Consider the following 26,806-nt stretch of genomic DNA (forward strand, 5'->3'; position numbering starts at 1 on the left):
ATCTGTATGCATTTACAGATGCTATCTTTATGTGGGTCTCCTCACCCTCGTGAATCATCTGCCTTATGGTCCACATGGGCAGTGGGAGCAGAGACGTTGAGTGAAGGGTTCAGCAGCCCTGTGAGTATGTATGGTGAATAACCACACCAGGACCAGCTATCGGGAGGCACATCAACTTTACTTTGGGAGATTCAAGGCTTATAAAGTTTTGGAGAACTGAGGGTAGGAACATCCAGGAAGGGTAAATGCCATTTGCTGGGGGTTTAGGTTACCTGAAAACGCCTCATTAGCATGGGGATGCATTTCAGGAATTTCAGGTGATAGCTAAACAGGTTTTATTAAGACAAAGGAAATTTACCCTGCAATCTAATTGAGGCTGCATAATATTTCTCAGGTAGAGTCATATATGGAGGGTTAGAATTTCTCAGACAAGGTCAGAGAAGGAAAACTCCTGTCAATCACGAAGTCTCCAATATTGCACTGAACCCAGAGGCTCTCTGGTCATGATGGACTTCCACCTTAATTAGCAGAGTTTTCTTTAAAACACACACACACACACACACACACACACACACACACAAACATACACAAACACACACATACACAAACATACACGCAAACACACAAACACAAACACACACACAAACACATACACCCACAAACACACACACACAAACACACACACATACACAAACATACACATACATACACACACACACACATGCACACATGCAAAGGAAAACACACATAAAACCAGTGAAAAAAAGAAAATTTCAAAGCAATCTATCCACAGAGAAACAGCATTAACTTTTCTCTTAGCTCTGAGGTCTGCATCTTCAGTCATCTTCAGGGTCACCCCACTTACCCTGTGTACCTGACACCACACAGGAGGAGTGGAGCACTTCAGCTGTTGTCTGTACCTCTGTACCTAGGTCCTGCCTGTGAGTGAAGTCCCCGAGGCTCTGTCAGAGCCTTTTTAGCCCTTTCATCCAATCCCATGTTTCCTGTAACTGTCAAGGATAACAACCTATAAGAGAATCCAGTTCTTGTCTATAGAACTTGAACCTTAGTGGCAGTGAACCATGAATAATGGGAAAGACAACTGTGGGGATTCACTCACTTTCCCCATCCTATAAGTAATGGAGCAAAGGGTTCCAAACCACCTGTGACTGGAGATGAAGGCAGTTCATGCAGCATCGAAAGATTTAATACAGGGCATTAAAGGTATATATTTTTTAAAGTAGATAAATACATGAAGAACACAGGATGCAAATGAACCAGAAGAAAAGAGTAGAAAATATCAGACAAAGGGCAGATATGATATGATCATTGGAATGGAGCAAACCTCATATATGGTAGCAAACCTTACCTTCAGTAAGGGTGTATATTTTCCCAGACAATTTACACAGATCCTCTTGCTTTATGTTTGTAGAGCTTTTATGATATTATCATTGGCAATATGTGTGAAAAACATCAAATATATCAGACAATATTCCTAAGGCCCAGTTCCTTTCCCAATGAGGATTAGAAAACTAGCAAACTCTCACAGGATGGGACTCTCTGCTACAAGGAGATGGAGCTGAGTCTCTGCAAAGCAGAGTAAGTACCAAGTGAGTGATGAGCATAACAGAAACCACAGAGAAACCTCTGATCTAGGCTGGCCTTGTTCTGACCCCAAAATAGAACTAGCCATGAGCAAGTGACGGGGATTTTTCAAAACCCATTTCAAAACTCCCGTGCCATCAAAAAATGATTCTGGTCATTGTTAGATAATTTCTGTAAACTCAGGAAAACCAGCGTTTTACCAACTTATATTATACTGATTCAACATAGACGTAGTAAGTGCCCTTCATAATGTTAGCTAACGGTAATGAAAGCTTGCTTGGTATCAGGAATCCTTGGTTTCAAGAATAGCAAGGTTAAATAAATAAAACACATTTTATTTATTTGGGAGAGGAAATGCATTAGCCACTATGGGGCAAGGCAACAAATACCAATAAGTGATAGGTTTGTGGATACAAGAAATGTATTGTTCAGAAGAGGAGGGAGGTTTAGCATCTGTGCTGTGGTAGACAGCATCTGGTCCTCATTAGAAGGCTAGGTCCTCATTAAAGAGTGTCCTCTTCCAGTGGCCAGCACATACAAGGAAGGAAGTTCATCTGAGAAGTCCTATTAGGGGATAGGTGGTAGCTTCCTGGTTCCTGACCATAAGCTGAAATTTTGTTCTTGGAGTTGTCATTACCATGAGTGGCTAGCTGCCATAGACTGGGTTATCTTAAATGTATCTTGGCTAGCTGCAGTGGTGCCTGCCTTTAATCCCAGCATTTGAGAGGCAGAGGCAGGCAGATGTCTCTGATTTTGAATTCAACCTGGTCTCCATAGGAGTTTCCAAGCCAGCAAGGGGTACATAGTGTGACCCTGACTCAAACAACAATAACAACAACATCAATAATGATAATAATAAATTTAAATATATCCTGGTAGTGTGAAATTAAGAAAATAAAAATGAGACAAAGGCAGAGATTAATCCATCTGGAAGGTTTTCTTGAAATGTACATTCTTGTTTATATGTCCATGCAAAGAGAGGCCCACATTAACAATTACTTTTCCAAGAGGCACCTGTGAGTTGTATGAAAAGCAAGCTCCACAGGTATCCATGCTTAGAACTATAGTTCTAAGTGACTCTGCCTGATTTTAGGCTCCTTTAATAGGTGATGCCTGCCCTGATACCTCTGGGTATGTTGTGTTAAGAAATCACTACAAGGAGCTGAAGAGACAGCAGTAAGCAGTAAGGAGCACTGGCTGTTCTTCTAGAGGACCTGGGTTCAATCCCCAGCACCCATACAACAACTCACAATTGTCTATAACCCCAGTTCCAGGGAGTCCATTGACACCAGACATGCATAGGGAATATATATATGCATGGAAGAAAAATACCCATACATATAAAATAAAATAAATCTTAAAGAAAAAGAAAGACATCATTACAAAACTAGGAACCCTAAGAACCCTAAGAGAAGCATGAAAGGATGAAGTGGAGAGGTTTCTATTATACTCTCTACTTGTTTAGTGACTTGTTCATGTGTTCATCCAACAAGCTTTTATTGAGTGCCCAATATATATGTCACACTGAGGATACAGCTTCTGCCACTGAAGTGCCAAAATGGGGAATTTTGGTAAGAGAAGAATTATAATATCAGGTGGTTGGCAATTGATAAGGAAACTAGAACAGAGGAACAGTAACAGTCAATTAGACAGTGACACATGTCTCTCCCTGAGGATGACATTTGATCAGAAGCCTGAAAAAAAAATTAGGGAAGGTTCAGGGTTTTTTCCAGAGAGATGGTAAGTGCAAAGGCCCCGCGGTAGGGGCAGCTTGATGTGTACAGGGAAGTGGGTATGGCTGGGTGGAGTGCAATGGAGCAAAAGCAAGAGCCGGTATCACAATGGGTACCGGTCCCTGCAGGACTTTGAAGGTTATACTGTGAGCCTCACATTTCCTGTTGAGTATGATGGAAGATGGGGCTGGTAAATGGTGAGATAGCTCTTCCTATAACAGCAACAACAAAAACCTCAGGGACTGTTCAAGAATTCCCACATAATACCTCAATTTAAAGGACAATTGTTCAACACCATCTAAGATTCTTTCCAGCTCTAGGTACCTACTGTTTCCTCCTCTGTAAAACCTTCTCAAGAAACCCACTTGTCTCATTGTAATAACCAGAAAAGAGTATCTACAGCAAACTAAGCAAACAGAATTGTTTCTTTTTCTTGGTGAGTAAGGAAGAAAGTAAAAACTCCTGTACCTTCTTGTTCCAGATACCCATCTCTTGGGATAAAACCATACAGAGACTAGAGTATGCATGAATCCATAGATAACTGGCATGGTCTATTAACTTATGTCTGCAAAGGGAAAGAGCTTAATAAAAAGGAGAAAGAAACACCTTTCCCAGAACTTTTTGAAGGGGAGAGATAAAGCAATATCTTTCTGGAGTGATCTAGAAAAAAAAGCATAAAACTAACTGACCTTGCACTGTCTGCCCCATTCGTATAGCTCTTTCACTATGCCTTGTAAACAGTAAGCCAGCATACTTATTAAAGCCAACAACTTCAGATTGCCAGCAGAGAATTATGCAAGAGGCTGCAGAAGTTCTGGACCTTCCTCTGTCCAGCTAAACTCCTCCTGTTTGGGGGAGAAATGTTATACAACTTGCTAATTACTAAAATCCTGAGCTGTCAGCCTTGGTCAGGATCAGAACTTGGATGCTTCCTGACCGTGTGGTCTGGAGTGAGTTGGGAAACCTCAGTAGACCTTCAGGTCCTCATATGAAAATGGAAAGAATCACAGGGCCTTCTTTATACTGTTGTAGAGATCGGATCACATGATCTGTGTTGTGTCAACTACTTATAACAACGGCGGCCATAAATGAAGCCCCTAGAATGTATCAAACATCAGACAGAAATGATCTCACTAAGCACTTTCAATGATCCTGCAAAGCCCATCACGGATTGAACTTATTTTCAAAGGCACCGAGAAGTTTAAGTCACTTGCCTAAGTTCACACACCCAACTCTAGACAAAAGTCAGCATTCAAATTCGGGTCTGCTTAACCAGAGTCCAGCTTCTGAGAATCTCTCTGTACATTATACACTGCACTGCAACATGTTAACTATATTATCTTTAACAAAATTCCCCCGCCTTTCGTTAGGAAGGGGCATGAGGGATTGTTCATGAGGACTCTTGACAGTTTGGAAACAGAATTGATTCTGTCCTGGGTAATTTCTCTTTTACTACCAGAGCAGTTGGGGTCATTCTCCTGGCATGCTCTTTCCCTCTCATCTGACTGATGCAGCTGGTTTTGGACTCTTCCAAAGTCTGAGGCTTGGGTAAATGTCAGTCTTAGACTGGTAGCCATGAGCTCTGGTAACAAAAGTTATGTTTCTCTCCTATCCATAGTCCACTTTCTTTTTCTGTTGCTCTTTCTTTCTTTTTTTAATCCTGAGACTTGATCAAAATTCTAACACATGTATTTTTGCAATCTACCTCATGATCCTACAATTTATTGATGATGACCTTGTTGTTTGACTCAACCACAACACCGTTCAAGTGAGACACCAGTGCTGAGAGCCAGGGTTGCCAACAGTCAGAGCTGGGACTGACCACTCAGTGTGGCCTCATAATCTAACCTCAACAACAACACCATGCTCAGGGTGACCCTGTGTCATAATTGTTGTTGGAACTGTTCTAGGCTCCAGTGACATCAGCAAGTCACTAAAGACCCCACAAATACCTGATCATAGAGCTTTCTTGGCCACTCTTGCTGGCTGAGAAAGGAATCTATATAAATAAATACAGCAACTGTTGCTCAGAAGAATGACTAAAGAATAGAATAAACTGTTAAGAATGACGACAGCCTGGAGTCTGCTCTAGAGTTGTGGTGGTGAGCCCATGAGAATGATAATAACTTGTAGTTTGAGTAGCTTGCCCATTGTCATCCAGTCAGTGACAGAATGTGACATTGCATCTTTGTGCAATAAGAGGAAGAAATACATCAAGAGTGACAATGATGTCTCCACGTAGTAAGTTAGCTATTTCTATGCATTATCATATACATTTTTATTAGTGAGGAAATAAAGAATCAGAAAGATGTTAGCACAGTTATATGATGGTGGAGAAAGGATCTGATCCCAGCCTGAATGAAGAGCTCAATCCCTCCTCCTCACCACACTTTCCCCACTGCAGTGATTACGTTGGCAAGCTTCTTCAAGACAAGGATGGATTGTACCTCCATCCGTTACAAAAAGTTTAGCAATGTCTGGCACAGAAAGAATTGAGCTTCTGGACAGAAATCCAAACAGACAAGAAGATGACCACTGATTCTAGCTTTCAGCTCTGGTCGTCTTTCTCTGCCAGTGGAGAGATGAGAAAACTGACAATGCCACCAATACCGTTCTCGGTGCAATGACAACTTATTAGCATCCGTCTAACCTCAACTCCCAACCAAATCTGTGACCTGGGCACACATATCTGTTAATTTATTAGACTCTTGCTTGCCAAAGAATGAAAGCAATCAGCAATTTGTTTTTCTACAAATGAAAGCAATCAGCAAGTGGTCTGTGTGTGCCCTGCATGTTAATTGATAGCTGCCCTGCTATGGAGTAAAGGGGGCATTGTAATCACTTTGATGAGCTTGGACACTCTTGTATTATCCCACCTCCAGCCGAACAATGCTTTTCTCAGCAAGGCTGGACCCTGGTGCTCACAGCTGCACAAAGGGTTTTGGATTCAGCATTTCCATGCACAGCATGGCATCAGAGAGGGCAAGTAAAGATGTGACTGTTTCTCCCCATTGTTCAAGCTGCTACACAGATAAATATAAATATTTGAGAGTGTTTATGCTTATTTAAAGATGTCATAAAAACTAGCCAGTTCTTAAGAGTCACACAGACAGAGACACTGTGACAGCATGCATAAGGCCTGTACAAGTTCAAACCAGACAAAATCCCAGCAAGGGGTAGGGGAAGTGGACACAAAGTCAACCCCCAGACCAAGAACTGTTTGCAGTTGATACCTGCTAGGAAAGAAAAAAATCAGTGTTCTCCAATAGCATATTATTGCAAGCCAGGGAAGACTCCATGCCCAGGAGTTGTCAGCCAACACAAACAAACCCCATGTTTTCTTGTATGTTCTTTGTATTGTTTTTGTGCAATTTGTCTAACGAGGTTTTCTTTGTTTGATTGGTTGTTTTAGTTTGTTTTGATTTTCATTTGGGTTTTTTTCTTTGTTTACTTTCTTGCTTGGAAGTTGGGTAGATAGGGAGGTGGGATAGCTGAGAAAAATTGGGGAGAGGAAAAACATGATCAGAATATATTGAATGAAAAAAATTACTTAAAAAATAGTTAATTTTTTAAAAATCAGGTAAATCTACATCCCAGCTTCAGTGTCTTTGCTTACTAACTGCCTGAGTTTGGAAGCCATGGCTTATTTCTCTTCTTTCAAGCCCTCAGGTCTAAACCAACAGAGGCCTTTCCTGACCACCCTGTCACCTCTGTCATATTTTGGTTTTGATGTGCCCTGCCCACCCCCATGTTCATGTCTTAGAGCATTTACCTACTTCCTGACTTGTTTGTGTCCCCACTGGACTGAGGAGAGTCAGGCTTTGTCTTCCCCCTTACATCCTAGGCTTTACACAATACTTGGTGCACAGAGACATACAGTAAACACTTGTTGGATAAATTAATGAAGGAAGTATATGCTGAAGGAGGAGAAGGAAAAAGGAAAATGTAATGTGGAGACTTGAGGCACACAAGAAAATGAATCACGGGGACTGTCCTGCAGGCTTGATTCCTATGTCCCTTTAAATGAGAATGCCCCCATATAGCTCTGGCATTTGAATATTTGCTCTCCAGTTGATGACACTATTTAGAGAGGTTTAGGAAGTGGAGCCTTTCTGGAGGAAGTACGTCACTGGGAACAGGAAATGAGAGCTTAAGGTCTCCCTTTATCTTCAGTTTCCTTTCTCTGCTTCATGATAAGGTTGAGGGTGAGTCCTCTCAGCTTCCTACTTTGAACACTGTGCCTACTGATTGCTGCCACTCCTCCCCACCATGATGGATCAGCCTTCTGGGACCATAAGCTGAAATAAACTCTTATTCTATAAGTCACACTTGGTGTTTATCAGAGCAGAAAAAAAACCCTAATACAGTCCTTGGGACATGCTGCAGAGCTGTCCCTCCGTCTCTCTCTACCCTGCTCACCCTTGCTCTAAACCTTGCTCTCATTTAAACAGTTCTCAAGTATTTTCAAGACTCTAGAGAGATGCTGGGCCCAACCCCAGAAAAATAATCTATTTTCTTATTCTTGTTCCTAGGAATCCAAATGATGCAAAAGCCCAGCTTCTGCTTCACTTCAGCAGAGCCTCTGGGCATCATAATTGGAACTTGAGTCACTTCATATTAACTATTCATTTGCCAGTCTATACACCATGTCTCAAGGCTTCCATGCCCATTCTGCATTGGTAACAACCATGTCTCCCGATCCCCTCAGAAGATCAGTATTTTTTTTCACGGTGTTTGCCTTTAAATGTCACTTTGCACAACCTAGAATCTTCAGAGAAGAGAGTCTTTATTGGAGAATTACCTAAGTCATGTTAGCCTGTGGAAGGGAGAGGGGAAGATCATCTTGATTGTTAATTGACTCAGGTCACTGTGGGCAGCACCATTCCCTAGGCTGAGCCATGAGTCATGTAATGGAGAAGAAAGCTGGGCCTTGAGAGGTGACTCAACCTTTAAAACACTGCTGTTCTTGCAGAGGACTGGGGTCTGTTCCCAGCACTCACTTGTAAACCAGTGTCAGTAACTTTAGATCTAGGGGGACTTGATCTTCTCTACTAACCTCCGTGAGTGGGCACACACATGGTATTCAGAAATACATGTAGAAGAAATACATACACACATAAAACAAAGTAAACCGAGAGAGAATGAAGAAAGGTAACTGACCATAAGCAAGCAGGCAGCATGTGTGCATTCATGTCTGTGTTGTGACCACATGTCTCAAGCTCCTGCCTCGTGCCTTCCATACAATAATGAACCACAATCTGGGATTGTAAACTAAATAAACCCTTCTTCCCCTAAGTTGCTTTATGTTAGGATAGTTTCTCACAACAACAGAAATGAAGTTAGAACAGCTTGCTATGCAACACGCAATCACTACCATTCCGAGCACATAGGAGGGTGAGGAATACTAAGACAAGTTGATTGCTTTTCCTATTTGTAGCTCATCGTCATCAAGTTGCAGATTGGGGACAATGGCATATCTTATATTATTCAGAAAAGTTCCTCCTGAGCATCTCTGATGACATCACTTAGTCAATTTGGAGACTCTAGGAGCTAATACTGAGACTATAAATATCAAAGATGACCAAAAAAAAAAAAAAAAAAAAAAGGCCCAGGCCCAGCCAGGGGTGGATGAATGCTGGTAGCACCTCCCAAGAGTCCTTTCCTATGCACTATAGGCTAGACGAGACACTGAAAGATGTGGTCCAGCCAAAGTCAGTCCTTACACAGAACCTGGAACATTTCCGTGCTTATCCCTTACCTGACAGATGGCACCACTATGCTCTGTGCACTTTCTGGTTGAGATGTTCTGACATTATGGGAGGTGTTTCAGATACAATCGATAACTCCAGTTTCAGGAGATCTGATGCCCTCTACTGACCACCATGGACACCAGGCACACGTATGGTGGATATACATACATGCAATGAAAATATTCACGCATATAAAATAAAATTTATAAAAATAAAACAATAATTAAAATCATAGTGATTTGAAATAAATTTAGGAAATGTCTTCTGTATTGCACATCCAGTGGTCACATGATTTCCTTAGAAATGCAATCTCATTTAATCATGCAAATAGCTATTATTGTTATCATCTATTTTCTATGGGGGGCAAGAAAGGTACAGAAAAATTAAACGACAGAGCTGCACTTTAGACAATGTGGCTGCAGAACCTGAGCTCTTAGTCACTGCTCCATTCTGTCCTGTTTATCTGAGAGATGGAATCACTGTTAACCACAAATCAGTTTCTTCCTTGTCAAAGTAAGGACAAATTAAACACACACTCTACCTTTTACATGGTAACAGTCTGGGAAGACAGTTTGGTGTCGGTGGGATTTTACTGTGAATTCTAAAATTTACTGAGAATTTTTCCAAAGTTGCTTATTCTTTTAGGGGTCCACTTTGTTCATCCTACACATGAAAATAACAATAACACAGTCAATAAATGAAACAAGAGTATGCTTGAAGAAAACAATATTGTCGGGGCTAGAGAGATGGCTCAGTGGTTAAGAGCACTGGCTACTATTCCAGAGGTCCTGAGTTCAATTCCCAGGAACCACATGGTGTCTTACAGTCATCTATAATGGAATCTAATGCCCTCTTCTGGAGTGTCTGAAGAGAACTAGTGTACTCACATATTTAAAATCAATAGATAAGTCTTTAAAAAAAGAAACATAAACAATATTTTCACCTTAAAATCAGAAAGCACATAAACAGATACATAGACAGGTAGATAGCTTTGTTTAGATCCCTGAAATCAACCGCATGGGAATTATTATGTGGGAACTAACTAGAAATTTACAGTCAACCACACAGCAGAAATTCTCAATTAGGAACTCTGGTACAGCTAATGTGTTAGATTAACCATTATTAAAGAAAAATAACCATCATTTTCTTTAAGTTTTAATGTTTAATTATTTTATGTGTATGGCTGTTTTGCCTGCATGCATGTCTGGGTAGTATGTGCTTGCCTAATGCCTAGAACCCAGAAGAAGGCACAGGATCTCCTGGAGTTACAGATGGGTGTGAGCTGGCATAAAAGCGCTGAGAACTGAACCGGGGTCCTGTGGATGAGCAGCCAGTCCTCTTAACCAGTGAGTCATCTCTTCAGCCCACTTATTTTCTTGTTTATGTTTGTTTGCTTGTTTGAGAATACATCTCTTTCTGTGTCCTAGACTGACTTGTAACAATCCCACAGCATCCATCTTCCAAGTGACAGGATTACAGTTAGGAGATAACAAGCCTGACATTGCTTTCTTAAATGTCTTTATTGGCATATATTAATTATTCATAATATAATTAATAATATTCTCATACATATGCATGGAGTACTTCAATCATATCTATACCTCACTCTCACTTATCTCTCTTATGTTCTCTTAATCTTCTTCCTCCTTCAAACTAGACAGGGTCCCTTGTGTCCAAGGCTGGCCTTGAACTCCTCATGTGGCTGAAGTTGATCCTTGAACTCTTGATCCTCTTCGCACAACTACCGCTCAAACTGGAGGATTATAGGCTAGGATTATAAACCACTTTATGTGGTGCTGAGCTTTGAGCCTAGGGCATCCTTATCCTTTGTCCTTGTCTATTAAAAAAAAAAAAAAAAATAGAAGCCGGGCGGTGGTGGTGCACGCCTTTAATCCCAGCACTTGGGAGGCAGAGGCAGGCGGATTTCTGAGTTCGAGGATAGCCTGGTCTACAGAGTGAGTTCCAGGACAGCCAGGGCTATACAGAGAAACCCTGTCTCGAAAAACCAAAAAATAAATAAATAAATAAATAAAATAAAATAGAAGCTCCTTTTTTAAAAGTTGGCATTGTAAGAAACTTTCTTTGTGCTCTTTTCTATTCTGCATGTGTGAAATAAACTTGGACTTAGTGCTTTAAAAAAGCAAAACAAACAAGCCAATAAGATTTGACTAGATTTGTCCCATAGGCCATAGTTTGCCAACTCTTGGTTGTTTGGGAGTTTAGATATATGTCTATATTTATTTTTAACAAACACCTCTTCTAAAATTCTCTCTCTCTCTCTCTCTCTCTCTCTCTCTCTCTGTGTGTGTGTGTGTGTGTGTGTGTGTGTGTGTGTGTGTGTGTGTGTGTGTTTAGGTCAGAAGAAAGTACAGATCCCCTAGAACTGGGATTACAACAGAGTGTAGACCACATTGTAGGTTCTAGAAATGGAACCCTGAGCCACTGAAAATGCAACAAGTACTCTTCACCATTGACCCATCTCCCCAGCCCTGCTAAGCCTTGGTTTTGAAGACCCCATGAGATAACTGATGTAAGTACTTCGCATGACCCCTAGAAGACAAGTCATCAAAACAGCTAGCACACTTGTAGTTCAAGTGCTTTCAAACTGGACACAAAAGGTAAAATAAAACTCCAACTAAAACCAAAGGCATTTGACCTTGTCCAAAATCTCTGAAGTGTTACTAAAATAAATGTACAGTTTCCATATAGACTTTTTTTGTTGGTGGTGGTGGTTTTTTTTTTTTTTTTTTTCCGAGACAGGGTTTCTCTGTGTAGTCCTGGCTGCCTGGGAACTCACTCTGTAGACCAGGCTGGCCTCGAACTCAGAAATCCGCCTGCCTCTGCCTCCCAAGTGCTGGGATTAAAGGCGTGCGCCACCACCATATAGACTTAAGAGATATTGGCATATTGAAACATTATGACTCTACTCTCTTCTCTCTAGTTCCTTTCAGATACAGTTGGTATATATGCTTTAAAAATATTTTTAACAATGGAAAAATATTCTTTAAAAGTGTTCATTGTTTATACTGAAATTAACTGGAGCATCTTGGTGTTTTTTTTTTTTTTTTTTTTTTAAATATATTTAGCTTTCACTAAATCTGATGTCCTATCTATAGATCACTACTGCTCACGGCTGTGAAAACTCTGGCTTTCTCACACAATGGGGACAGTCAGCACAAGCAGCATTTTGTTCTCAAAGGAAGGAAAGGAATTGCATTCTTATGGAATTAACCCCAAGGTTCAGAACTAATAACTCCCCTGGGTAGACGCCACTGAAACATTGTGTTACACACTCATGGGTGCCAAGAACAAGCTTAGGTCACCCAAGGAAAAAGTTCAATAATCTTGCATTTGTTCCTGCTGATTAAAGTCAAGCAGCTTCCAGGAAAGTGTTAGGCACCCCCTCATGTCACTAAGTTGAATTAATATGTGAACAGTATTAATGATGGAAAAACTCAATTATATCCAATATATCCAAAGGTTTATGGCAGGATTTGTCAGCAATCACATTGTATACTGAGAAAGCCTATCCTGTCAGTCATCAAATCCTTTGAGTGGAGAAGAAATAATTCTTATTGCAAGCACTGTCAAGTTCAAAGCATTGTGGAGATAAAAATCCTTTACAAGTTGTAAGCCCCAAAACATGGACGTCTTACATTCACATTTGAACATCAGAATCTGGGGGTGAACATCAGAACATCTGGTGACTGAAGACAAATACTGAGTGTTACCAGACTAAACACATGCAGGGAAGGAGGAAATTAGAAAATGTGTGTTGGTCACTTACAAGTGCCATAGCAAAGTATCACAGGAAGAGATGGAACCAAAAGTGAAGAGAAAGTGACTTTGGAGTGCCAAGCTTTATAGGATAATCTATACCACTCCCTCAAAGGCTCAGCTAACATCTGGTCAATAGGGTAAAGCGTGTTAAGAGCCAGAGGTTGGAGAAGAATGAACCAGTGTCTTCTGGACAGGACACAGCCATTGCAGCCATGAGCTCACTGTAACTGTGGCCCCTGCACAAGACCTTCACAGGTCTGTGCCCAGCAAGTGTTCATTATGCTTGGGGAAGGGTCTCCAAATGCCTCATCTCCCCCTGAGGGACTGTGGGCATTTAATGGGTGCTGGAGTGGGGGTGTTGTTTTTTTTTTTTTTTTATATAGCCACTGTTAAGTTGTCGTGCTCTAGTAAGTAACTCCCAATTCTCCCAATTCATGTTCATACAAGGAATAACAGTAAAACTCAGAGAACCAAGAAAAGTGGAGAAGATGAAGGTCAGAGGGGACTTTTTCTTTAGAAAGAAAAAGGAGTCTCAATAGGAGAGAAGGGGGGTGAAAGAAGCCAGTGGGAATGAAAATGAGCAAAAAAGCATAATTAATTAATTAATTAATTAATTAAAAAGTGGCTGAACCAATAGATTTGCATTGGCACACATCCTGAAATGTGGCAGCGTAGGAGTAAAATGTCATTCAACAGACTGGTTTCATCTGAGGTCTCCTTCCTTGACTTACCATCACCTCCTTTACCTTGTGCCTCTTCCTATCATCCTCCCTCTGTGTGTGTCACATTTCCTCATTATAAAAAGACAACCGTCCTACCGAGTTAGGACACATGCTCATGACCTGCCTTAACGACCCGTCTAAAAACCCTGTCTCCAAATAAAGTCACACTGTGAGGTTGACAGGTCTAAGACTCCAACACATGAACTTGGAGCACCACGGATACAGTTCAACCCACAATAACATTTTTCATCTAGTCTGTTGAAAAGTGACCACATAGATTCACAGTACTTTCCATATAAGTCTTGTTTCTCCTCTGATGAGAGCATCCCACTCTATAATGGAAATGCTCTTGCTTATTGAGTGTCTGGAATGATTGTTTATTTACTTCACAATAAGGATCCAAGTCCATGGCCTTCCACCTTCTCCAAACATCAAATTGCTGACCAGTGTCCATCTTTCCAGAGAATTACCCTTATTCTACAGCAGCTCTGTCTTCACTTCCTCATCCAGTCAGCTTATAAGCATTCATCCATTTCATACTATTCAGCCACCAAAGTGCTTAGACTTCAAATTCAATTATTTGTTCATATAATTTACTAGTTATCAATCTTTTCCTTCCAAAACCCACAGGTTGTCGATACATTTCCAGATCAGATGCTTTCAATGTGGGTCTACAAATAGATGCACAGAAACTCATATATGTAATAAATATATAGCAAAATTAATAAGCTAAAATTTTCAAAAAAAAAAAAAAAACTAAGTAAAGAGTTCTTAAAAAATTGTGTTTCCTTAATGCTCAGCCTTCTCTCTTTAGTCATGAACTGGATTGGTTGTTTTAGAAACTGTCAATGTTTCATGTAGCATGGTTGCAGAGGGTCATATTACGGAGAGTTAATTATAGCATTACATGTTGCATCAAAAACCCACAAATAGTCTAATGCCCAGCTATGGAAATTCACTGAAGAAACCACGAGATAGCTATAAAGTGGGATGCAATCTCACTTCTGTTTGTGAAGAACTTATAACAGCACAGGGTTTGTTTTTAAGAGCAAAACAGGTTACGGAAAATTAAGCTTGACTCCAGTTTTAAGATACATACACACACACCAATATAGAAAGGTTATTCGCCCATGCCATGATGCTCATCTCTAAGAAATGCAATTTTAGGTGATCTTCTTTACTTTTTTTTTTAATGCTTTCTTTCATTCAACTTTTTCTAGGCATTGTATTTATCCCCTATATACCAAAAATATGTCTATTTTGGATTTTTTTTAAAGATTTATTTATTTTATGTTAGTACACTGTAGCTGTCTTCAAACACACACCAGAAGAGTGCATCGGATCCCATTACAGATGGTTGTGAGCCACCATGTGGTTGCTGGGAATTGGACTCAGGACCTCTGGAAGAGCAGTCAGTGCTCTTAACTGCTGAGCCATCTCTCTAGCCCCATGGATGTTTTATTTTATGTGCACGAATGTTTTGCCTGTGTATGTCTGTGTGTATCACATGTGTGCCTGGTATCTGTGCAGGTCAGAAGGTGACAACCTGAGCCATTGATGATTGTAAGCTGCCATTTGGATGCTAGAAACCCAACATATGTCCTCTACAGGAGCAACAAGTCCCCTTAGCTATCTCTCTAGCCAAATATAACTCTTTTTAATAGACAAAACTTTCCCTATGAAAGACTATTGCCTTAGGCAAAACATCATTCTCCCCACTGGGTTAGAGAAGTGATCACAGACTGTAGCACTGGGCTTCTAGAAGATAGTAATTTAGAAAGATAGTTTAAACAAATATAAAAAATAATTATATACTAAGTAAGATAATGCAACTGACCATGTTTAAATGGGCTTAAGAAGAAGGAGGGGGAAGAGGAGGATAAGACAAAGAAGGGTAAATGTGAATCAGAGAAGAAGAAGAGGAGCAAGGCCTTCTTCACAAAGGGTGTGGTGTGACACAGGGTAGGACTTGAGGAACGTACAATACGGAAGGAAGGTTATTCCTAGCGGAGGATGTGACATAGGTGAATGCAGTGGCACTGAAATGCCAGGTCTACAGATTATGTCAGGGAGACAAATGCAAGTTTTGGAATCTTGAGTAAAAACAGAAACTGTGGTACCTTCCCGCCTACCTATCCTTATCCGTGATTACCTAACCGTTTCTAGAATAGCTGTATAGCAAGGAACTTGTTGCCTTGGGAACAAGTCAGGAAATTCTTTACTAAATTTATTGAAGTTTAGTTTCCTGTATCCCCCACCACATGACCCAGTGCTACCATCTCCTAGACAGTCGATGCTAATCTCCCTTCCACATCAAAATGAAAGGCACAAAGACAGGTATGGTCACCTTCTAAGTCTTCTTTTTTTTTTTTTTTTTTACAGATTAAATGGACTGTGCCCACCCTTCTTACAGCATCCCTGCAGTCTGTCATCACTTTTTGTCTCCAAATGACCCATTTATCAATTTGTTATTTTTGAACTGACCCATTTCTTTTTATCTCCCCAGCTACCATTTTGGTTGGGGTCACCATTTCTCCTTGATTACATACTACGGTGCATCCAATGTGACTGCTCTGCCATCATCATCAGCATCATTAACATCATCATCATCACCACCCCCTTCCTTTTCCTCTTCTTCCTCCTTCTTCTCCTCCTCCTCCTCCTCTTCCTCTTCCTCTTCTTCCTTTCACTCTCTCCAGCCTATTGTCCCTTCTCTAGTCTTTGCAAAGCGTAAAACACATTACAGTGCAGCCTTGCTTACAGTTCTCTGGTTCCCATTCTCCTAATGATTAATTGCCATGTAGTAGCTTTATATAGCATCCCTCGCTACCCCTCCTAGCCTAGTGTCTCATCCTCTACCTCTCCGGATTATTTCTTTCAGTTTCTTGGCTCTCAGCCTGTTGAGGGTGCATCATCTTGAAACCTTTTTTTCCTCTATCACCTTCATTCTGCTTTTCTCTACTGGGCTTCTGCGTCTCGGTGTAGACAGACATCAATTCTTTAGCTCATCCTGTCCTATTAAGTCTGGATTAAATACTCTTTCTTATGTAGCTCCATCTGGATTTAAGTCTCCTCTGTCAAAGAATAACGTCAAATTAAAGCCACCTGTTCCTTGCCCAGACCTTCTTTACGCTGCAAACTTCATGAGATCTTCTCTGCCTTTTACAACACAGTGGATGATCCACAGTGGGTGCTCAGACAATAATTGCTAATAAGTTAATGTGTAGCATTCAGATTGAGACACGATGTTCTAAAGGTTGAACAGTACAGAGTAAAATGACTCTCATCTTCTAAATTTGCTATTCTAGACTTCTTTTTATAAAAACCTAGCTTTAATTTTAGAAGCAATGTCTTATGGTTGATCTTGCTGCCAGATTAAATCTTTAAAAATTAAACACATGAAGCCACCACTTCTCTCCTGAACGATTCTCATCCATTCCTTTCTCCATCTCCTCCCTCTCTACATATCCCCCCTTCTCCATCCTCCTCTTCTTTCCCCTATCCCTTCTTATTTTTAAGTATAGCACAGCCCACATGCTTTCAAATGCTTTCTTTTCGCTAAAGTTTCAACTATCCTTTTAAAAATTGGATAATGAAGTAACCATTCAGAGCAAAAGTTACACAACTAGTGATTGCCAGAGTAGAGAAGTGAGCCCAGGTCCTGTGACTCCAAGTTCATGGTCATTAGCACACATTACACAGGATCCTCTCAGAAACAGAAAACATGCATAATTTGATTATGCTGGCTCCTAACCACCACCTACTCCCTTCTCCCAAATACCCACTGAATTAATTAGCCCTTTGATTAAAGATATTTTAGCCAGAAGCCCTTAACAACTCAAGGATATTGAAGGACAGACTTGGATGAATCCCCCTACAAGTTTATTCAAATTGCTGTGTGTAGTCTTTTGTACAATCTTTTTTCTAAGAAGAGCAGTATGCATCCAAACCTCAGAAGAACCGTGGCCCCACAGAGCTTAAGAACAGCTTAAAGTTTAAATAACTCCCTATAGAACGCAATCACTATTCACCTCTCAGAGTTTCCAAATGCATAGTTCTCTCATTGGAAAATCAGAACCACATTTTCTCTCTTGTAGTCTCCCAGGGTCTCCATCACTCTCTAGAGAGCTCTTGGAGATTTTTCTCCATGACCATTCAGAGGCCCCAGGTACCTTTTCTTTCTGTGTCCTTCTCTCCTGCTGGGCTGCAGTCCAAGGAGGATTTCTTTGCTTTCATAAAGTCAACAGAAGCAAAACTACAAAAGCCCTTCTTGCCTGGGGATAGATAAGCTAGATGCTGGGGTAAGAAAAGCCTCCAGAGTCAGATGTGGATTATACAGTAGAGACTTGGAACATTAACTCAAATATCCAGAAATTCTAAACCCTGCCTGCTGAAAAATAATTGGAAGACTGTGACTTTTCCTGCTAATACAATGAATCTTTATTCTCTACCCTATTGTAGTTCAGAAAAAATTTCTCATTCACTTTTATATCTCCATTTTTGAATCCAATCCCTGAACAGAATACTCATTCTTAACCCCTGCATATGAATCCACAAAACAGCTGCTGGTAAGATGACTCCTTGCTATACAAGCCTGATGATGGGAATTCAAGTCCCAGACCCCTAAGAAAGCAGGAGAGAATGGACTCCACAAAGTTGTTCTCCTGTAAACGCACATATACACTCACACATACATACACACACACACACACACACACACACACACACACACATACACACACTTTTAAGGGTTTTCCCCCCCAAATGAATTCACAAGCATCCTTAGCCTAGGGAATATATCTCAGTTGGTAAAGTGCTTGCTTAGCAAGCATGAAGCCCTGGATTCAATCCCTAGTATTACATAAAACTAAGTGTAATGATGCCCACCTGTAATAAATAGCAGGTGTCAGGAAGGCGAGACTGGAGGATCATCTCTCCTTGCTATATAGAGAAGTTCATCATCTATATAGCAAGTCTGAAGTCATTCCGGAATACATGAGACCCAGAGAGGTGAAAAGAGAGGGAAGGGAGGGGGAGGGGAGGAGAGAGAAGGGGAGGGGAAAAGGTAAGGGGAGGTGAGAAGAGGGGAGGGAAAAGAAAGGGACGGGAGGGAAGGGGAGGGGAGAAAGTGGAGAGGAAGAGCAGGCAGGAAAGGAAAATCAATCACAAGAATTGATGAACCATCTCAATTGAGACAGGGAACATTAGAATCTAAAGATCCTAGGACAGGAATGATAGTGAGACAAAAGCAGTTGCTCTGTATCATCTGAGAGCTGCCTGCTGGGGGCAGATGACTAGAACTTTGTAATAAAGAATTGGAAGGACAGTAGGAGGGAAGAAGGCGGGAGAAGAACGGGGCAAGGTTGCTAACCCATTCTAGAAGAGGCATGGATGGTCTGGGAAGTTCCCAAGGAAAGGTGGCTATCAGCTGAGTCATATTTTTAAAATGAGGCTGGTGACCAGAGAGGGGATAGTTTACTATGCCTGCTTTGTGTACAGTGTGTGTAAAATGTGCAAAATGACTCATGAAATGTGGCTAGGGAGTGGATGTGGTGGTGGGGGGAGAGCAATAAGTAATGTAAAAGGCTAGTCATTATGGCTGGAGAGCTTTTAAGAGAACTGGCTGCTCTTCCGGAGGACCTGGGTTCAAATCCCAGCTCCCACATGACAGCTCAACTATTTGTAGCTCCAATTCCAGGGGGGCCTGGCACCTTCACAGACATACATGCAGGAAAACTACCAATGCATATTTAAAAAGAAAAGGCTAATTGTGGCTAACCTGTACCTACCACCATCACTCTTAAAAGAAAAATATAAAAATTCACTGGAGACATCTCACAAAGCATGTCTGTGACCACACTGCACTTTAGGAACACCTGACACAGGATGGAGATAAAGTGACGTGATGACATTGATTGAATTTAGGATCACCTGAAAGGTCCACCTGTGGATGTCTGTGAGTGTGTCTCCAGAAAGTACAGAAAACCCACAGACCCACCCTGAATATAAGCATCGCTAGCCCACGGGATGTGGTCCCAGACTGAAAGCAATAAAAAGAAAAATCTAGCTGAGAGCCAGCGTTCAGCTGTAGTATGACCCCCACCCCCACCTCTACCCCACCCACACGTGGGCTTCGTGACTTCAGATACATGCAGTGTGACCAGCCACCTCATGCTCCTAACACCAGCTCATTAAATAATGGACACGATCCCTGCTAACAGTAACCCTCCATCCTGCAGCAATGAGAAAAATAACCAATATAGATAAAAGCACAGATTGGGCAGCAGTGGTCCCAAATGAGATGAATTTGAGACTGTGTCCAGAATATCTAAACTCAAACAATGAAGGAGAGATGGCACATAACACGAACAAAAAGATGCATATAGGAACTTTATCCGGTGGGAAGACAGGAAGGCACAGCATGGAAGACAAGTTGCCTGGGCTCTAGTATGAGGAGGATGCCATCCAAACAGTGGAAGAGCAGAGCAGGAGAAAGAACGGAGAAGACAGATTCAGTTTTGAACATTTTGACTTCAAGATGCTTTGTGGAACATCTAATTGGAGATGTTTTAGGAGAGAGGCTATGCTCCAGACACCGAGTATGTCTGCAGTGGCTGAAAGCTGTTAGAATGAATGAGATGATGTACTCTACTGGATGGCAAAGGAAGAGAGTCGAGGAGAGACCAGAGGGACACACTGAAAGATCTGGTGTGGAGCCCTTTAAGGCATTAAGTAGTGACTCAGAAGGGCAGAAGAGAAGAAGGAGGTGTGTTCTTACAGACTCTAAGAGTTTAAACACACGGGAAGGAATAGCCAGCTATTCAAAATGGCCCCAGGAACCTGAAGAAGAGGACTTTCAAATTCTCTACAGTTTTTGGTGACGGCCCCAACAAAAGATGGTCGTCAAGAGTGGTGGCCCAAGGCTCCTGACTACATATGAAGGGACAAGTAGGGAATAAGGACAGTGAGATGTTGTCCCTCACTCTTTCAAGAAAGAGAAAACTCTGGGTAGCAGCTGGAGGTGGCCCTCAGGAGAAGATCAGAAGTTCAGAAAACACCTGAAACAATGCAGGAAACCTAGTTCAGTGGAACTGGGTGTGTGCTAAAGGCATAAACAAATCCCAGAAGGTCTTTTGTTTTCTGTCCCTTTATCAGTGAGAAATGGCTCCCTGCTTAGCCTGTTAAGATGAAACCAGAGTGGAAACACCGCGATCTCTGAAACCCTTTATCTACCGGCTCCTTGCTGCCTATCTGCTGTGCTCTAGGAGACTTCAAGTCCAGACCAAAAGCACCCGAGATCAGATGAAGAAACCGGCCCTCTATACTTAACCAAAATTGGCCAGGTCCATCCGAAGGACTTGTTCAAATGAAAAAGTACAAAGGGGCAGAGGCTTGCTCCTGGGATCTGGCTGCAGGGAAGGGCTTTCCCCACTCAGAAAAATGATCTGTCTCCTTGAGGCGAGTGTAGGAAGGAGCACAGAGAACGCTACTGAAAAAGATCGTTCTACAGTTCCCCAGCCTTGCCAAACGCTTGTCCAAGGAGTCATAAACAAGAAGGCCAGGGAGGCTGGCTGTCCCAGGAGGACAGAGCTCACAGCCCCCTGTGACTGGCTCTGGCCAAAGGGGCTCGCTCCCTCCACTCCCTCGCCACAGGCTCGAGCTATGCTGAACTGAGACTCGTCCCTAGCCCCTCTGCAGCTTTCACTGGCTTGTTTTCCAGAAACGAGATACGCATTTGCAAAGCCAAACAGACTCTGGCAACCACAACTCAAAATTAGCTCCGCGTTTGTGAGCCTGGAACCCGGTCCAGCTGAGGGCACGGGAAGGCAGCCCAACCCCGGACGTTTTTCCGGCTGCTGCCGAGGCCCCTTTGCAGGGTTTGCCCGGGCTGCACCGTGCAGCCGCTGTGACCCGGGAGCCCCAAGCCGTGGAGCACGCGCAGAGAGGGGTTGCCTACCCTACCCGATCGGCGTGGCGACTCATGCTGCGGCGTTCCGGTGCCTCGCTCCAGCCAGGGCGCTGCGGACACAGCCTCGGCTACGGCCCGGGGACCTGGGAGCAGAGCCCGGCACCGCGGCTCCTGACTGCGCTTGTTTGCGCTGGGCCGTTTGCTTTTGGGATTTCTCCAAGGCAGATGGAGTCAGGGGGCCCGCTATCCCCGGGGGACAGTGATTCCATTGGAAGCTGGCCTTTGACAGGACACACACATGACCTTTGACTAAAATGGCTTTAGGGAAGGAAAAGTGTCCGGACGTTGAAGACCCAGCGTCCAAGTACCACCATCCACACTCACTTCCACCCCCAACCGCGCCGGGTTAATTTTTCATCTTTCAAGCAGAGCCTGTGAAGTTTGGTGTGCATTTCCCCTTCTTTTCTCTAGGATTCGTTCCTGCTTCCTGAAGCGCTTGCTGCCAGGACTTTCCTGTTGTGATGTCGGTGGACCCCTAAACTAGCATTTGCAGGTGAACCTAACACAGTGCACATTCTAGAAAGTTTCTGCAGCACCCTGCGGAATACGACCACCATATTTCCACCCCTTGAATGTGTCACAATTTTAAAGGGGATTTTCACAATCATGCTATTATTTGACACCACTCCCCCCTCCTCCCCCCCCCCCCCCAGAGCTTATGGGTCTTTACTTCTTGCTGCTATTTTAGCTACAAAGAAATAGAAGCAAGAGATGTGTCCTCAATCTTCTAACCAGAGGGTAAAATCTTGGTCTCGGCTCTGAATGACTAGCCTTAACTGAATGATATTACGACTAATATAAAGCAACTGTGTAATTGTTTCAGTTCGGTATTTATAAAAATATTAGAATTTGTTTTTTTTTTAATGGCAAATGGGTCACTGATAGCCACAGATATTAATTTATTGACTACATTTAGAACTTCCTGTACATTTTGCTCTTTACCAGAGACTGAAGATTCTCTAAGAATAAGATCTGGCTTTAGAAGTATAAGGGTGAAACGAAGGTCTAGCTATCACCAACACTATCAGAACCATTGTCTGTCTGTCTGTCTGTCTGTCTGTCTGTCTGTCTTTCTTTCTTTCTTTTTTTCTAAATACTTCAAGATGATAAGGGCTGGAGATACAGCTCAATGATAGAGCACTTGCATCACACATGGGAACATGGGAAGGTTCAATTGCAAGTAGTTCCAAGTAATGCAAGAAAAAAAAAAAAGTCTAATTCCTCATTTAGGCAGGCATGGACGATTGCCACTAGTCTGAGGCCAGTCTGGGTTACAGAGTGATACCTTGTCTCAAAAACAAACAAGAAACACGAACCCAGACAGACAGGAACTATGGACTTGTGGAAAGAGCCCTGGTCAAGCAGTCAGAAGCTCCACACGGTTCAGTGCAATCGGAAGTGCCATAGAGATCTGCAAAGACAAGATGCCTCCAGGTCCTCATTTTCGTCAGCTTGGAGAAAGACTCAAGTGACAGTGAGTGACCCTCGGCTTTGAAGGACTTGAAGGAGTTAGGCAGGAAGAGAAATGGAGGAAGGACATGCCAACCCCCAGACAGCCCTGAACACAAAAGCTGCCCTGCTGCATTCAGAGAACTGAAAACAGTCGAACCCAGCAGGAGAGCTTGGTGTGGGAGTCTGTGTCCACAGAGGAAAGTGTGGGTTTGGACTCTGACCTGCCTCCTGAGTCACTGTAGGAAACTTGGACTTCATCCTGCAAGGCCAATGAGTTGACAGAACTAGCCCCGGGTTATCAGCCCATAAGAAAAGGATGCAGGAGTCAAATGTTGTTGTACAACCAGCATAATATTTATATCAGTGTGGGGTTTAAGCTTTACTGGCCACATGCAGCTTCCTTTCTTTCTTTCTTCTTCCTTTCTTTCTTTCTTTCTTTCTTTCTTTTTCTAGTCTGAAAAATGTAAGCAATGTGTTTAACTTCAGGAAGCCTCAAGTTTCTCCTCAACAACATGGGATTGTCTTAGCCTTTCTTTAGGAAGAGTCTGTGAAGTAACAGGTAGCTGTTGTTGCATTGTAAAGCATTCTGGTTTGCACAGTGCATGACGACAGAAGAACTAGGGAATCTCTTCACTAGGAAATTCTCCCCACCCTTTCTTCCCAGTCTTCTAGCTCTAGGCTCATTGGAGATTTGTGGCCTCGCTCCCTTCTCCCCTTATCTATTTAATTTATGTATATCCACTGTTGCTGTCTTCAGACACACCAGAAGGGGGCATCAGATGGCTGTGAGCCACCATGTGGTTTCTGGGAATTGAACTCAGAACCTCTGGAAGAGCAGTCAGTGCTCTTAACAGCTGAGCCATCTCTCCAGCCCCACCCTCCTCTTCTCTCCTTATCATTGAACTCCCTCTTGACCTCCTTGTCAGTTTGTCCATTTCCTCAAGCTACCCACGCAGTACCCCTGTGAGCCACCCACATGGGATGCTACCTGCTAGACATCTATACCATCCCACAGCCATGGCTGTTACCATAGCCTCGGTTATGTGGTATCCAACCTTGCCTGGGTATGCAAACCTACTACAGGCCTTGCAAGTCTCAGCTGGTTGTGTCTAGCCATCTTTCGTCAAAAGGCCTGCTCTTCTCCAACAAAGTCCTCAGCTATTTGGAGGGGATGCTACTTCTTCTACCTGCTCTGGAAAACTTAGTTATTGTGTTATCAACTTCTCTGTGGCTCAGAGGTGCCTCTTCTGTATTTGTGAAGTCCTTGTTCATTTTCTCAGAAACATTCAGCAACCCCTCCCTTTCGATTTCTCCCCTATTGATTTTATTTATAACACAACTGTTAAATGCAACTCGGTTTTCTTGATGCTGAATATACAGGGATCAATAAAATATCACTGCACAGAAGGACATTCAAACACTTCATGTGTACTGAACGTGTTTTTTCTTAATGTGCCATCCCCTTCATATCATTTACCCCATGTAGGCTTAGATTTTTTTAAACCTAGTTTTAATAAAGGTTCTCAACGCCCCCTCCCTTATAGCCTACCATTCAAAGGTAGGGGAGAAAAGATGGTAAACAGGACAAGGAGATGTGGACCTGTTTAGAAGTAGTTCTTTGGAGCGATTCCAGTCTCCGTTGTCAGGACACCAGCAGTCCAGGTCAGTAGTGTCAGGATAGCAAACACAAACCAGCAGCAGTCAGATGATCCAGCAGAAACCACCAGGCTTCCGTTGAATGTTGAATGTGCACAAGTCAGCAGGAGCAAGCAGGACACCAGAAGTTCTCTGCTGTGCCTCTCTCAACGAAGCAAAGATCATCAAAGACTTGAGACCAACAAAGTGTTGCAAGGCTAGCTATGTAAGCGCCCCATCTCTATCCATTGAGTCCTATTTATACTCTCTCCAAACATCACATGTCCTCCCACCGGTCTTCCCTCAGCAAAACACCCCAAGAGTCTGCATCACGTGACATATCCAGAAACTTCCAGTTCCACCCCAAGTCATTAAGTGTCTTCTTACTTCTATTGTTTCCACTATCTCTTCCTTGAAACAACAATGCATGTGTGTACAGGAAGAAAAGGGGCCACACACACAAACACACAATGCACACACACGGAGAGAAAAAGGAACACACAGAGAGGACACACATACACACAGGGGTGGACACACACACATTGCCAAGAATGTTCTTCCTATAGATTCCCAAGGCCAATTCTTCCTCAGGCTGCAAGGCTTGTTTTCACCTCCGCAAAGAGACTTTGCCTACAATGGCCCCTGTAGGAAGCTTTGGGACTGGATATTGGTTCACCTTTATTGTTGCTTTCAGATCATCTGTTCTCATGCCATAACGAGAATCTCTCTCTTCTTGGTCCTTGCTCATTCCTCTAGGCTGAACCTAATGGCATCTGGGACCCTTGCCCTGTTCAGTACTGTACCGAATCCTCAGTTACCAGGATTTTCCTTGTAGGGTTTTTTTTTTTTTTTTTTTTTTTTTTTTTTTGAATCGGAGTCACTTGTAGCCCAGATTGACCTCAAACTTAGACTGTTCCCAAGAATGTTTTTGAACTTCCCATTCTCCTAACTCCACCTCCTGATATCTGGGATTGCAGGCATGTGGTGTTATGAAAGTTTAGAAAGCATTGTTAATTTATACTCCCAAAGGCCAGAGCCATTTTTACCCTTTAAAATTTGTTTGTTAATAGAAAATGTAAGTCTATGTTCCTTTCCAAGAGGAATCTTCAGCAGAGAAACTGGACTCTTCTCTAGAGAAGAGAACACATACACAGAGAGAGAGAGAGAGAGAGAGAGAGAGAGAGAGAGAGAGAGAGAGAGAGGGAGAGGGAGAGGGAGAGGGAGAGGGAGAGGGAGAGGGAGAGGGAGAGGGAGAGGGAGAGGGAGAGGGAGAGGGAGAGGGAGAGGGAGAGGGAGAGGGAGAGGGAGAGGGAGAGGGAGAGGGAGAGGACAGATGGAAGAAAAAAAAAAAAAGAACCCAACATGCTCAAATTTTAGTGGACCACTGAAGCATCTTTTGCTGAGAGAACCACCAAGAGGAAACAAAAATTGTAAGTTAGGAAAATACCATGAGACCAAGCTTACATGGTTGCCAGTGAATCAGAAGAGGCTAAGCAAGTGTCTAAGAAGATAGCAATGGCTGCTGCTGGGGCCCCCAAATGACAGTACCTAAGAAGACACCGTGATGCCTGAGTGGGCTGGAAGCGCTTGCTAAGTAGGTAGATCAGATTCTAAAATAGCCATAGGCATCGGTTATTCTAAAAATGAAAACCAAATAAGCAAATCCTGATACCAAAAGCACTAAGGACAGTTATCTGTGGGATAAGTTCCAGGTGATTCTAAAAGCCATGCTTGAAAACGATTCACCTCATCTCTTCACGACACAGAAATAAGGCCCAAAGAGGAATGAGTAGTATCCCTGGTGTCTGCTTGATTTTCAATCTTTTTCTTCTTGTTCCTTTCACACATGATGGACCTTCCCAGCATACAGATGAAGGCCTGTTTTCTCATTTCTCCAAGTTTTCACCAGCTCCTATCCCCACCTCCAACACCCATATCTGGCTCAACTCTCTCATGGGTGGTCCCCCATCTATAAAATTATTTTCCTGGCTACGTTGTAACTGTACATTTCTACTGCTATGAATCCTAATGTAAAACTCTATGTTTTCCAATGATCTCTGGGGTTTGTGACCCACAGGTTGAGAATCACTGCTCTAGGGCCTTTCTCCACTCAACTCCCATGAGTTTGGGCTTAAAATAGCCTCCTCTGCTAGACCAGGC

The 26,806-nt window shown here is 42.5% G+C and overlaps 1 protein-coding gene across 3 annotated transcripts in view; it reads right to left on the reverse strand.

The window, feature by feature from the left end:
- Positions 1-21,975, reverse strand: part of Enpp2 (ectonucleotide pyrophosphatase/phosphodiesterase 2) — a 114,760-nt gene extending 92,785 nt beyond the window's left edge. For 2 of the 3 annotated variants that reach the window (XM_076911358.1, XM_076911355.1), the window contains exon 1: positions 21,553-21,711. In XM_076911358.1, the coding sequence (XP_076767473.1) occupies positions 21,553-21,573 (21 nt within the window). In that variant the 5' untranslated portion in view covers positions 21,574-21,711. Of the gene's footprint in view, positions 1-21,552 lie in introns of all 3 variants that reach the window. The other variant, XM_076911356.1, reaches the window with a different exon arrangement.
- Positions 21,976-26,806: the final 4,831 nt, after the last annotated feature.

This window comes from Arvicanthis niloticus, chromosome 13 (genome assembly GCF_011762505.2).
Source record: "Arvicanthis niloticus isolate mArvNil1 chromosome 13, mArvNil1.pat.X, whole genome shotgun sequence".
Taxonomy (NCBI): Eukaryota; Metazoa; Chordata; class Mammalia; order Rodentia; family Muridae; genus Arvicanthis; species Arvicanthis niloticus.